At 46.6% G+C, this 13,170-nt stretch overlaps 2 protein-coding genes across 2 annotated transcripts in view; one reads left to right on the top strand and one right to left on the bottom strand.

The window, feature by feature from the left end:
* The window catches only part of Tmed8 (transmembrane p24 trafficking protein family member 8), a 34,788-nt gene extending 30,523 nt beyond the window's left edge, over positions 1 to 4,265 (bottom strand). Inside the window, exon 1 of the mRNA XM_004649382.2 lies at positions 4,148 to 4,265. Within this exon, the coding sequence (XP_004649439.1) occupies positions 4,148 to 4,265 (118 nt within the window). The remainder of the gene's footprint in view (positions 1 to 4,147) is intronic.
* Positions 4,266 to 4,521: 256 nt separating this feature from the next.
* Positions 4,522 to 12,279, top strand: Samd15 (sterile alpha motif domain containing 15). The gene is made up of 3 exons (XM_004649682.2): positions 4,522 to 6,384; positions 7,797 to 7,895; positions 11,404 to 12,279. Exons 1-3 carry the CDS (start codon positions 4,672 to 4,674, stop codon positions 11,638 to 11,640), a joined length of 2,049 nt encoding a protein of 682 aa, XP_004649739.2. The 5' UTR covers positions 4,522 to 4,671; the 3' UTR covers positions 11,641 to 12,279.
* Positions 12,280 to 13,170: the final 891 nt, after the last annotated feature.

The following is a 13,170-nucleotide window of genomic DNA, read 5'->3' as shown; positions in this document are numbered from 1 at the left end:
AGTGAATTCCAGGTTAGCCTGAGCTAGGGAGAGCCTACCTCAAAAAACCAAAATAAATAAATAAATAAATAAATAAAAGAAAAAACATAGCCACTATATGAAAAAAGAAGTCACAGGCAGACAATTATTAACATTTGACAAATCACAATAAAAAACTAAAAAAAAAAAAAAAAAAAAAAGAAGGAAAAAGTTTCTTTGGCATAAATTTCCAGTATTATGTACCATCCAATATGAGAACTGCCAATTTTAAATTTGAATTAAAGTGAAATGGCCACAAAATTAGAACATTCCTATCACTGCAAGAAGACTTATTACATTGCTCTTAGTCCTACGTTAGAATGATACAAGCTCACCTGACCATGTCCAACACCAAATGCAAGTGGCTCTCACTCTTGGGGGTCATATTCTTGCTGAGCTCTTTTTAAATTCTCTTTTAAAATAATTTTATTTATTTATTTATCTGAGAGAGAAAGAGATAGAGTGAGAGCGACAGAATGGGCACACCAGGGCCTCCAGCCACTGAAAACAAACTCCATACACATGCGCCCCCTTGTGCATCTGGCTTACGTGGTTCCTGGGGAATTGAACCGTGATCCTTAACTGCTAAGCCATCTCTGTAGTCTTCTTGCTGAGTTCTAAGAGACATTTGCCCTTAATTTCCCCAATGTTCTGTAGACTTTAAAACATGCCTGCCCTTAAGTGATGCAATATGTATGCCTCACAGAATTTTATAAGAATAAGGCCTCTTTCCTCTGGGGAACTAAAGAACCCAGGTGCCCCAAATTGAAAGATAGATAGATGGATGGATGGATGGATGGATGGATGGATGGAAAGAAAGAAAGAAAGAAAGAAAGAAAGAAAGAAAGAAAGAAAGAAAGAAAGAAAGAAAGAAGGGCAGATACACACTATCAAAAACAATTACAAAGCCAGATGTGGTGGCTCACACCTTTAATCCCAAGACTGGAGAGGCTCAGGTAGGACGATCACCATGAGTTCAAGACCAGTCTGGACTACAGTGAGTCTAGATCAGCCTGAGCTGGAAGTGAGACCCTGCCGTGGGGGGAAGAAAAACATACAAAAGTCCATCAACATTTTGACATGGGAAGACAGAAGGCATAGGAACCAGACAACAAAGGACTACCCTGAAAGAGAAGAGTCCTCAGGGGATGGAAAGGGATAAGAGAGAATAATGGGACTAAAAAGAACAAAATCAAATTAATGTATATTCATATTTTGAAGATCTCAATTTAAAAAAATGGGACTGGAGATGGCTTAGCAGTTAAGCGCTTGCCTGTGAAGCCTATCGACCCCGGTTCAAGGTTCTATTTCCCCAGGACCCACATTAGCCAGATGCACAAGGGGGTGCAGGTGTCTGGAGTTCATTTGCAGTGGCTGGAGGCCCTGGTGCACCCATTTTCTCTCTCTCTGCCTCTTTCTCTCTCTGTCGCTCTCAATTAAATAATTTTTTAAAAAAATTGCCAGGCGTGGTACTGCATGCCTTTAATCCCAGAACTCGGAAGGCAGAGGTAGGAGGATTGCCATGAGTTCGAGGCCACCCTGAGACTCCATAGTGAATTCCAGGTCAGCCTGGGCTAGAGTGAGACCCTACCTTGAAAAACCAAAAAAAAAAAAAACCCTGCAGTTAGCTGGGCGTGGTGATGCATGCCTTTAATCCCAACACTAGGGAGACAGAGGTAGGTGGGTCGCCATGAGTTTGAGGCCACCTTGAGACTACATAGTGAGTTCCACGTCAGCCTGGACTAGAGTGAGACCCTACCCCGAAAAACCAAAAAAAAAAAAAAAAAAGAGAAAAAAAACCCCACAATTCATAAAACAGTAAAACCACCATGACCAATTAGTGAAAACTTAATTTATAAGAACACAATCCCTTTTCCTCCTTTTACCAAAACCTCAGCTAACCAGTGTGGTGGCACATGCCTTTAATCCCAACACTTGGGAAGCTGAGGCAGGAGGACCACCATGAGTTTGAGGCCAGCCTGGAGCTATGAAGTTCTAGGACTGCATAAACTAGAGAATTTGCCTTGAAAACCCCAAATGGTTAAGGCTTTGCCTACAAAGCCTAAAGACCCCATTTCGATCCTCCAGGACCCACGTAAGCCAGATGCACAAGAGGGCACACGCATCTGGAGTTCATTTGCAGTGGTGGAAGGCCCTGGCGTGCCTTCACTCACTTGCTCTCTCTCTTTCTCTCTCTACCTTTCTCTCAAATAAATAAATAAATAAAATAGTTTTTTAAAAAAGAACCAAAAGAAAAAGAAAAAAGAAAAATTAAAACCTCAGGGGCTGAAGAGATGGCTTAGCAATTAATGCACTTGTCTGCAAAGCCAAAGGACCCAAGATTGATTCCCCAGTACCCACGTAAGCCAGATGCACAAGGTGGCACATGCATCTGGAGTTCATCTGCAGTGGCTAGAGGCCCTGATGTGCCCATTCTCTCTCTCAAACAAATAAAAACAAAATAGTTAAAAAATTAAAGGACTGGAGAGATGGCTTAGCAGTCAAGGTGTTTGCCTGGAAAGCCAAAAGACCCAGATTCAATTCCCCAGGATCCAGATGCACAAAGTGGCACATGTGTCTGGAATTCGTTTACAGTGGCTGAAGGTCCTGGAGGTTCATTCCACCCCCACACATACACACACCTGCTTGTTTCTCCCTCTCTCTCAAATAAATAAAATTTAGAAAAAAAATTATAAAACCTCAGCTAACAAAATTACAGGCTTTCTGCATAGAACATAAAAGCAAGTTATTTAGTTGTTATGAATACTGATGAATGCCTGAAGGAATAAAGTGCAATGAAAAAAATACACAAACCCATAATTCAAAAACAAATGAACACGAGGTGCATGTCTTTAATCCCAGTACTGAGGAGGCAGAGGTAGGAGGATCACTATGAGTTTAAGGACAGCCTGAACTACACAGTGAGTTCTAGGTCAGCCTGGACTAAAGCAAGACCCTGCCTCGAATAAAAAAAAAAAAAAAAGGCAAAATTGTTAAATGTTTTAAACAAGAAAATAGTCATGAGGAAGAGCTGAGTGATTCACAGGTGTCTGTGAAGCAACATGATGAAATGAGATATATTCAGGGTACAGGTTGAAAAGCCACCATGTTGGATGAGATCCACCCAAGAACAGGTCTTCGGGCAGCACTGGTAATTCAGAGGAGCAAAAACCAGACTACATTCTCATAATGAACAAGTGAGTGTAGCGGACATGTTAGGTGTTTTAGACACAGCGGCTCACATCATCTTCCCACTAGTGCCAGGAGGCAGGTACTGTCGTAGTCACACCTTACAGGAGAGAAACCTAGACGCGTTTAGAGAAGTTGAGGAACTTGTTGCCCAAGGTCACGCAAAGCGAAGGGATCTGAGTTCCAATCCTAACACCCAGGCTCCCTGGTGCCCCAACCACTGTAACTTCAGACCCGAAAATCATTTGCTGTGACCAATCCTCTCCCCTCCATCCGTTCAGGTGCATTCCCTGCGGCGATCGCGAGTGACAGCGGAGAGGGCGCGTGTCCCTGCGCTCCCAGGACACTTTAAAGGGATGCGGGAACACGAGTGGGTGGAAATGGAGACAACCCCCCCCCCCCCGCCCTCGGCCTGAACACCAGTCTTGGAGACTGGAGAGAAGCCGCCAAAATTCCCACTGCAGTCTCGATTTCCCCGCCTCGGTTCTGACAGCGACGTTCACGCAGAAGCCCCCACATCCCACCCGCTGCCCGTGTCTCGCCCTGGACGTGGCGGAGAGGACGGCGCGACGTGAGCGAGCCGGGGCGAGGGCGGATGGGGGCGGCGAGGCTTAGGGTCAGAGTGGGCTGCGAACCCGCAGCGTCGCCACCGGGCACAGCAACCGTGCCCCGGTGCCCTGGGAGCTGAGCCGAGACCTGAAGCGGGACGGCACCCCCGGCATTTCGAAAATGAGGAAGAAAATAAGCTCGGGCGCACCCAGGGCCCGGGCTAGCGGCCGCGGCGGGGACGAGGGGTCGCGCCCCGACCCGGGGCTCCGCTGACGCGGGTCCGGAACGGCGGGGGTGGCGGGGGAGGAGAGGGAAGGACCCGCGCGCCGAGGTGCAGGGCCCTGAGGCCGGTCGGCTCCCAACCCTCCACAGCAGCCCCGGCCCTGCGTACCTGAGGCGGCCGCCCGGCTCCCCTCCACTCCCGGGCGGTCCCCGGCGCCGCCCGTCGACCCTCGGCGGGCTGCGGGGCTCCACACGCCCGGCCCCTCAGCCGCCTGCCTGTCCGACATCTGTAAGCCCGCGCCCGCAGCTTCTCGGCTCAGAGCCGCCAGCGGCTCCGGAAACAGCCGAAGGCCGAGCGAGCGCGGCAGCCCGAGAGCCGAGCGGAGCCGAGCGGAGCCCGGGCCGGAAGACGCGGCGGCGGCGGCGGCGGCGGCGAGGACGCGCGAACCGCGGGGAGCCGCCGCAGCTCGGGCCGGCGACGGGGACGCGCGGGGAGCTCCTGCGTGCTTTTTGTTTTTTGTTTTTCTTTTCTTTTTGATTGTCAGTTTTTAAAAGCCAGGACTGGGGGAAGAATCAACACAACCCGGGGAAGATTCAGGAAGACGAGGCCGGAAATTGTGGTATCCATAGAGACGCTGTCGGAAATCGGGGTTGCTAGGAGGCCTGCGCGCGCGTCCGCCTGAAGACCGCGTCATGGCTGAAGTCCCAGAAGATTACGATTCTGGACCGGATGAAAACGAGACGCTCGAGTCGGAGAGACCTGAGCCGCCCGGAGTTCACAGACTACCCGAAGATGTCGGAGCGGACGCCGGGGCAGAGGCGGCCCCCGAGCCAGCCGCAGAGGCTGACCCAGAGCCGCCCGAAACCGAGCCGGGGAGCCCGCGAGAGGACGAGGCCGGCCGGGCGGAGCGCGAACAGCCGCCGGCCGCGGGCACGTGGGGGGAAGAAGAGCTGCCCCGGGCGCCCGAGAGAGAGCCGTCTGTCCAGACGGAGCCCGAGGGCCCCCGCGGGCGGGAGTCGGCGTCCTCCGCGGGCATGGGAGGAGGGCTTGACGGCGACGTGGGGGTCGCGGTGGCCGAGCCACCCACAGAAGCCAGGCCCGAGACCGAGGGGCCGCCTCGACTTGGGGAGCCATATGCAGAAACGGGTCCCGAGCAGAGCGCGCTAGACTTGCCCGGTGAGGAACCAGTGGGATCGGGTGAAGAGACAGCCCTGCCTCCCGCAGAGATGACCGGATCGGAGATTGCCGAGGAGGAGCAAAGGACGGAGCCATCGGAGGTGACGGAGCCCGAGTTTCCGGACCCTACGCCGAGAAAATCTCCCGAGGAAGCAGATATCCCGCCTCCAGAAGAGACTAAGCCAGAGGTTCCAGAGGAGACGGGGCCAGGGCCGCTTGAGCAGGCCGCTCCGGACTCCTCTGAAGAGAACACAAAGTCAACCGGAGAGAAAGTTCCAGAGGCGCTGGAACAGCTCAAACCGGGACTTCCTGAGGAAGAACCAAGAGAACCAGCTGATGAGACAAGTCCCGAGCCGCCAGAAATGACCGCGGAAATTCCAGAGGAGACCAGATCATCTGAGGGAAAGATGCCGGAGACAACAGAAGAGACCGATGTGGTACCACCACAGGAGACCAGAGCAGAAGTTCAAGAGGAGACAGGAGGAGGGTCGGTTGAGGAGGACAGAGTTCTAGAACCATTGGAAGATAGTGAACTGAAAGATCTAAACGAGGAACAGAGAAAATCTAGTGAGACAATAGGACCAGTGCCACCGGAGAAGTCTAAATCAGAACCATTAGAATCCAGTGAGGAGAAAGATCCAGAGCTACTAGAACAGACTGAGTCAGAGTTTCCAAAGGAGGAACCAACAAAACCAACGGAAGTTGAAACAGACCAAGTGCCACCACAGACAGAACCAACCAAGGAGAACTTACCTGATGAACCTGAGCTGAGAGAAGAAGATACAGGATTTTCCAAGGAAGATAGGCCAGAATCAAGCCAATATAAGCATTCTGTAGACGAGAGTAAACTGGTATACCCTGAGTACCAAACAGTAGATTTGTTAGAAAAAGAAGCTGATGACAAAGAAGAGTCTCCACTAGGATCTCCTAGAGAAAGTGAAGAAGAATCAGTTACAGATCGTGATTCTCAAGAACTCCTAGAAGTGCTTCAGCCTACTCGAGTCGAGGAGGAATCCTCAAATATACATCTCTTAGATCCTTCAGTAGAATTAAGAAAGCTCTTTAGTGAAAAGAACGTTGTAGGTTTGGCCCCAGAGTTGGAGAAACTGGAACCTGAAGCTAAGGAATCCAAGCCAAAAAAACCGATTGACCTACAATTTAAGCATCTTACATGGAGCCCAGAGGAAGTAGCAGAGTGGATTAGTCAGCTAGGCTTCCCTCAATACAAGGTATACAAAAATAACATTGTTGAAATCACATGCTTTATACTGTCATGCATTCTTGCCTTTCTCCACTAAGAGTACAGAAAAGTCCTGGATTGTGATGGAGGTATTTAGATTGCATGGGAGTATGTTATGCGGGGGACTATACCAAGGGCCATGCACATGCTAAGAATGCATTGTATGCTAGGTACATGCCCAGCCTGTGACTGAAACATGTTTGTATTTTGTGAGACTCACAGTTAGTTTTCCTATCCATTCCAGTGATTATACTTCTCTGCGATCCTTGAATAAAAACCAAAACATTAGCCAGGCATGGTGGCTCATGCCTTTGATTACTGATGCTGTGATTTTAAAATTTTTTGTTTATTTTTATTTATTTATTTGAGAGCAACAGACAGAGAAAGAGACAGATAGAGAGAGACAGGGAGAATGGGTGCGCCAGGACCTCCAGCCACTGCAAACGAACTCCAGACGTGTGTGCCCCCTCGTGCATCTGGCTTACGTGGGTTCTGGAGAATCAAGTCTTGAACCAGGGTCCTTAGGCTTCACAGGCAAGTGCTTAACCACTAAGCCATCTCTCCAGCCCTGATGCTGTGATTTTAGATCACCAAAAAGATACAAGATAACCTTTTGTACTTAAAAATGTCATTGCCGCGACTGAGGAGGTGGCTCAGCAGGTACGAGCAACTACCATGCAAACATATAGGCCCAAGACAGCTTGATTCACTCTGAGTTTAGTTCTTTAGTACCTATGTAAAAAGCTGGCCATGACCATTCACACCTATAACCCTAGTCCTATGGGGAGTAGAAACAGGACAATGGATGGGACTTGCTGGTCAGACATTCTGTCTGAATATGGCAGCTTCAGGTTCAGTGAGAGACTCCATCTCAAGGAAGCACAGGGATAGGCAATAGAGGGACACCTAATAGTCTCTTCTGACCTCTGTGCACATACACACAGGGTTTATGCATCTGCACACACCACACAATACATGCTACACACACACACACAACATCATTGGGACAGGAAGAAAGCTTGTATGCAATATGCAAAAAAATTAAGCAAAATGAAATTCAATCAAGCACTAAGATAGAGAATTATTATTGTCCTTTTTTTCTTTCCAACTAGAGTAGTATCTTTTAAAATATTTTATTTATTTATTATTTATGACAGAGAGGGGCAGGTAGAGAGAGAGGTTGGAAGGGAGAGAATGTGCATACCAGGGCTTCTAGCCACTGCAAACAAACTTCAGACACATGCACCACCTTGTGCATTTGGCTTTAAGTGAGTACTAGGTAATTGAACCTTGATCCTTAGGCTTTTCAGGCAAGTGTCTTAACTGTTGCCTTAACCACCAAGCCATCTTTCCCGCCCTGTAGTGGTATACTTTTAAGTGATGTTCATTTTGTACTAACAGGAGTGTTTTACTACTAATTTCATCAGTGGCCGAAAACTCATCCATGTAAATTGTTCAAACCTCCCTCAGATGGGGATAACGGATTTTGAGGACATGAAGGTGAGTTGTATATAAAGTTCCCTTATGGAGTACAGTGACAGGGCCACCATCTGTCTTACACCAAACTCCTTTTCTTCCAATCCTATTTCTGTTGTTGGTGTCATCATTCCTCCAGTGCTCCAGGCTCATAGAGGTTGCTTTTTCCCTGCAGTGTTAACAACTGACACTTCCTTCCATGGCACTTAGGCTGTCTGGCTTTCTTCATTCTCCCTTTTCAGACATTTATTGATTTGTACCGAGAGCACAGCTTTTAGCCTCTCCCCATGGGTCTTTTGGATGCAAGGGCTCTGGTTTTAGATTCTTATTTTCCAATTATTTATACACTATTCAGAAACCTTTGGATCCCCTCATACAAGATAGTCCAAACTCCTAGTTTAGGATTCCAGGCCTCCTATAAAATTTACTCCAGCTACCATTCTCAACAGCGTTATGTGAGCCTTCTTCAACCTGCCATGTCTAACTCACAGCCTCATAAAGCAGACCTGCTCATGCGAGCTTCCTATGGCTGTGTTGTTCTCTCCTCCTATTATAAATATGAGTCTGATTGTCCTTCAGGACCAACCAATTCCTCATTCTCATCTCCCCAAGAAGTCTTCCTGACCTTGCCATTCCATAGTAACTGCTCTTTCCAAGTTCTCGCTGTATTTAATACTTACAAAATACTTTGTGGCCTGGCATGGTGGCACAGGCCTTTAATCCCAGTACTCGGGAGGCAGAGGTAGGAGGATTGCTATGAGTTGGAGGCCACCCTGAGACTACATAGTGAATTCCAAGTCAGCCTGGGCTAGAGTGAGACCCTACCTCGAAAAACCAAAAAAAATAATAATAAATAAATAAATATACTTTGTATATTTTGTCTGCTTTGCTATATAACTTTGTTTTTGGTGGGTTTTTTGTTGTGCTGGCCTGCAGCACGAAGGTCGAAACAGACCCCGAAGGAGGGAGTGGGAATGAATCTGAGACAAGAAACACAAGGAATGGAGCCAAGACAAGTTCTGATCAAGGATCAGGTTTATTCAGGCAGACACAAGCTTATATACAGAAGACAATGCCCTTGTGCCCAGGGCCATGTGGTAACGCCCCTCTATCAGGTGCCTATGCCTTCTCATCTAGGCTGTAGGATAAGAGATTAAAGACCACCTGTAGCTCCCCTGCAGCTCCCAACATTTTGTTTGTTCTGTTTTTATGAGGTAGGGTTTCACTCTAGCTCAGGCTGCTCTGGAACTCACTCCATAGTCTAGGCTGGCCTCAAACTCACAGCAACCCTCCTACCATGGCCTCCTGAGAGCTAGGATTAAAGGCATGCACCATGATGTCTGACTCTTTGCTGTATAACTTTGAAGTAAGTTATGTTATGTTACGTCTTTGGGTCTCATCTCCCCACAACCAAGTCCATGATCACTTTCCTTGGCCTAACCATTCCCTCCAACTTGTAGTGTTTTGCAATTATGTGGGGTTTTTTTTGTGGGGGGGTTAACTTTATTTACTTATTTGCTAGGAGAGAGAGAGGAGACAGAGAGGGAATGGGCACTCCAGGGCCTCCAGCCACTGCAAACAAACTCCAGATACATGTGCTACCACCTTGTGCATCTGGCTTACATGGGTACTGGGGAATTGAACCTGGGTCCTTTGGCTTTGCAGGCAAGCACCTCAACTGCTAAGCCATCTCTCCAGCACCTTTTTTTTTCTTTTATTATTTTTTAACAATATATTTCATATGGATACATCATGAGTTGATGCCCTCTTTTCCCTCGGCACTGCCCCCTTTCCATTGGGGACGCTGAGTGGGGCTGCAGGTATTCCTTGTGGGGTTGTGAGTTATGCATTGTGGGCATAGCAGTCAGTTATTTGGCAGGTGAGGGGGGGAGTGAATGCTTCTGGACATGATGTCTCAACCTGTGGCTCTTACAGTCTTTCTGCCCCCTCTTCTGCAAGATTCCCTGAGCCGTGCTGTGTGTGTTTTAAGTTCACTTCAGTGATGAGCTCTGAGGAGCCTCTGGATCTCAGCTTTGGTAGGTGTTGAGTATCCTCAGGGCCTGTCTCCTTCACCCTGACGCTGATTGTCAGGTTCGTCATGGAAGCAGCGCTCTTGCTCATCTCCCCAGTTCCTCTGTGGCTTCAGCTGTGGCTTGGGCTGAAGTTCAGGGGTAGTTTATCTCCTCAGGTTTCCATGCTTGCACCCTCCAGAGCAGGGAATTGTGGGATTTTGTTGTTGTTTGTTGTTGTTGTTGCATTGTTGTTTGGGGTAAGGTCTCACTCTAGCCCAGGCTGCCCTACCACTCACTGTGTCGTCTCAGGCTGGCCTCAAGTTCACAACGATCCACCTACCTCTGCCTCCCCAGTGCTAGGATTAAAGGTGTGTGCCACCATGCCCAGCCCTTTTTTTTTTTTCTTTTTAGAACAGGGTCTCATAGCTGAGGCTGGTTTCCAACTCACTAAATAAGTAAGGATGACCTTGAATTTGTGATTCTCCTGCCTCTGTCTCTCAAGTGCTGGTATTACCGGCAAGTACTACAGTATCCGGTTTATACATTGCTGGGGGTCAAATCTAGGTCTTTGTGCATATTAAACAAGCATTCTACCAGCTGAGCTGCACTACACCCCAGTCCTAGATTGGTATTGCAAATAACTCCAGACATATGCACCGTGTTGTGCATCTGACTTTACATGAGTCCTGGGGAGTCGAACCTAGGCCTGCAAGCTTTGCAAGCAAGTGTCTTTAACTGCTGAGCAGTATTTTTTTTTTTTTTTTTTTTTTTTTTTTGGTTTTTCGAGATAGGGTCTCACTCTAGCTCAGGTTGACCTGGAATTCACTATGTAGTCTTAGGGTGGCCTCAAACTCATGGCAATCCTTTACCTCTGCCTCCCAAATGCTGGGATTAAAGGCGTACGCCAGTACACCTGGCTCCGTGAAGCATTTATAATCCCATTGTTGCTGTTGCAGCAGCTAATATATCCACAATTTACCCCATATCAAAACTGAGGCAGAGGTAGGAAGATCTTTGTGAGTTTAAGACAAGCCCGAGACTACATAGTGAATTCGAGATCAGCCTGGGCTACAGGGAGACACTACCTTGAAAAAAACAAACAAAAAAAAAAAAGGATAACAAATCATGTAACATTTCTTCTTTTTTAAAAATTTTATTTATTTATGTGCAAGTAGAGAGATAGAAAGGAGATAGACAGAGAGAGAATGGGTGCACCAGGGCCTTTAGCCACTGCAAATGAACTCCAGACATGGGTCCTGGGGAATCAAACCTGGGCCCTTTAGCTTTGCAAGCAAGTGCCTTAACCACTAAGTCATCTCTCCAGCCCATATAACATTTCCTTCAAGATCTTGGTTTGGTAAGGCCAGCTTTCATAAGCCAGTGGATGTGATTGTATTATTATATTTTCATATTGAAATAACTTAAGAAGTTAGTATACAAGACACCTATGGAACTAAATAAAACTTCTATTTAATTGTATGTTCAAATTAATCCCACTAAATTTTTTTCTTATATTTCAGGTAATATCTCGGCATACCCGGGAGCTACTGGGAATTGAAGAGCCACTCTTCAGCCGTACCATCAGACTTCCCTACAGGGACAATATTGGCTTATTTTTAGAGCGAAAAGGTCATAGTGGGATAAAATCTGATTCCTTGACCTTATCTGAATTTGTTAAAACAGAAGGACTAAAGGACTATGAACCAGAAATAATTGTCTCAGAAGAGACTGAATCATTACTTGACACAGAGCAATAGAGGAAAGCCATTTTACTTAGCTTGAAAGATCACACTGATCTTGAGGGGAGAGGTGTGGTCTTTTCAAGTTTTGTTTTTCCTTTTCATTAAGGATCAGAGTTAGAACTGCTGGCTTCTGATTCTTCCCACTTGACATCACCCGTTGGTGTTTCAATGTAACCCTCTGGTTAAAGATAGTCATATTTGTCTTTCTAGGTAATTAGCAGAATTCTTGTTAAATTCTAGTAATATACCTGGTGAGGAAACTAAAAGTAAAAACTCAACCAGTGGTAATAATGGCAAACACCTCTAATCCCAGCACCAGGCCAGCTAAGTAAGGCAGGAGAATCATGAATTGGAGGAGTCTTCGTTATGTAACAAACCCTATATCAAAAAGCCACGTAAATAAAAGATGGTAGATTGAGACAATGATGTCCTATCAGCCAGATAATCCTCTGCACAGATTTAAAAAAATAAACCATTTTATGACTGAATAAGATTAAGCTGAGGACCACAACACAGGCAAGTTGCTAAAAGAGATTGTAAAGACAAAAAGAAAAAAAAATGGCTTTGTGGTCAAGGCATTTGCCTGCAAAGCCAAAGGACCCTGGTTTGATTCTCCAGGACCTATGTAAGCCAGATGCACAAGGGGGTATGTGCATCTGGAATTTGTTTGCAGTGACTGGAGACCCAGGTTCATCCACTTTCTCTCCCTCTCCCTCTCTCCCTCCCCTCCCCTCTCCTCTCACCCCACCCCTGTTCTTTCTCTCTCTCAAATAAATAAAATATATTTTTAAAAATAGCTAGATGGGGCTGGAGTGATGGCTTAGCAGTTAAGGCACTTGCCTGTAAAGCCAAAGGACCCAGGTTCAATTCCCTAGGACCCAATAAGCCTGAAGTACAAAGTAGCACATTCATCTGGAGTTCAGTTGTAGCAACTGAAGGCCCTGGCACGCCATTCTCTCCCTCTGTTTTCTTCCTCCCCCCGCCCCCAAATAAATAAAAATAAAATAGCTAGATGAATTTCATTACATACAAGTTATTGTATGTATCCAGTTGGGGCAGGGGAAATTCTATCTTGATAAACAAGAAGTTACTAATTGGCTCCAGGCTAAGAACTCATAGGAGACAGGGAAAGAGCAAACTCCACCTCAGCCATCACCCATCAAAATATGGCTCCCAAAAAGACTGTCTTGAGGTATAAGCCTGGCAAGAGGCTTATTCAGCTTTTTAAAAGATATGCATACATCTTCAAAATAAGCTTGGCAAGGTTTTCTAAGGAAATGTTTTAAGGAAAAGGAGAGGGAAATTTCTCCCTTTAGACATCATAGAAAAAAATTTTAGTTTTAGCAGACTACATACACATACAAACACATGACATCGCTGGATTACAAAGCTCTTTGCTGTAACATGCAGACCTTTCCATAATGAAATCTAGGCTATCATCTACCTATAACTAGACTTTGCAGAAGCATTGATTAAATACTTATTGTTGCTTAAATAATGCCAGTTCCCCTCTAGTTTTTGTTGTTGTTTGTTTTGATTTTTCAA

This window comes from Jaculus jaculus, chromosome 7 (genome assembly GCF_020740685.1).
Source record: "Jaculus jaculus isolate mJacJac1 chromosome 7, mJacJac1.mat.Y.cur, whole genome shotgun sequence".
Taxonomy (NCBI): domain Eukaryota; kingdom Metazoa; phylum Chordata; class Mammalia; order Rodentia; family Dipodidae; genus Jaculus; species Jaculus jaculus.
Note: the sequence above shows the minus strand (reverse complement) of the source record. Positions and strands in the feature narration are given on the sequence as shown.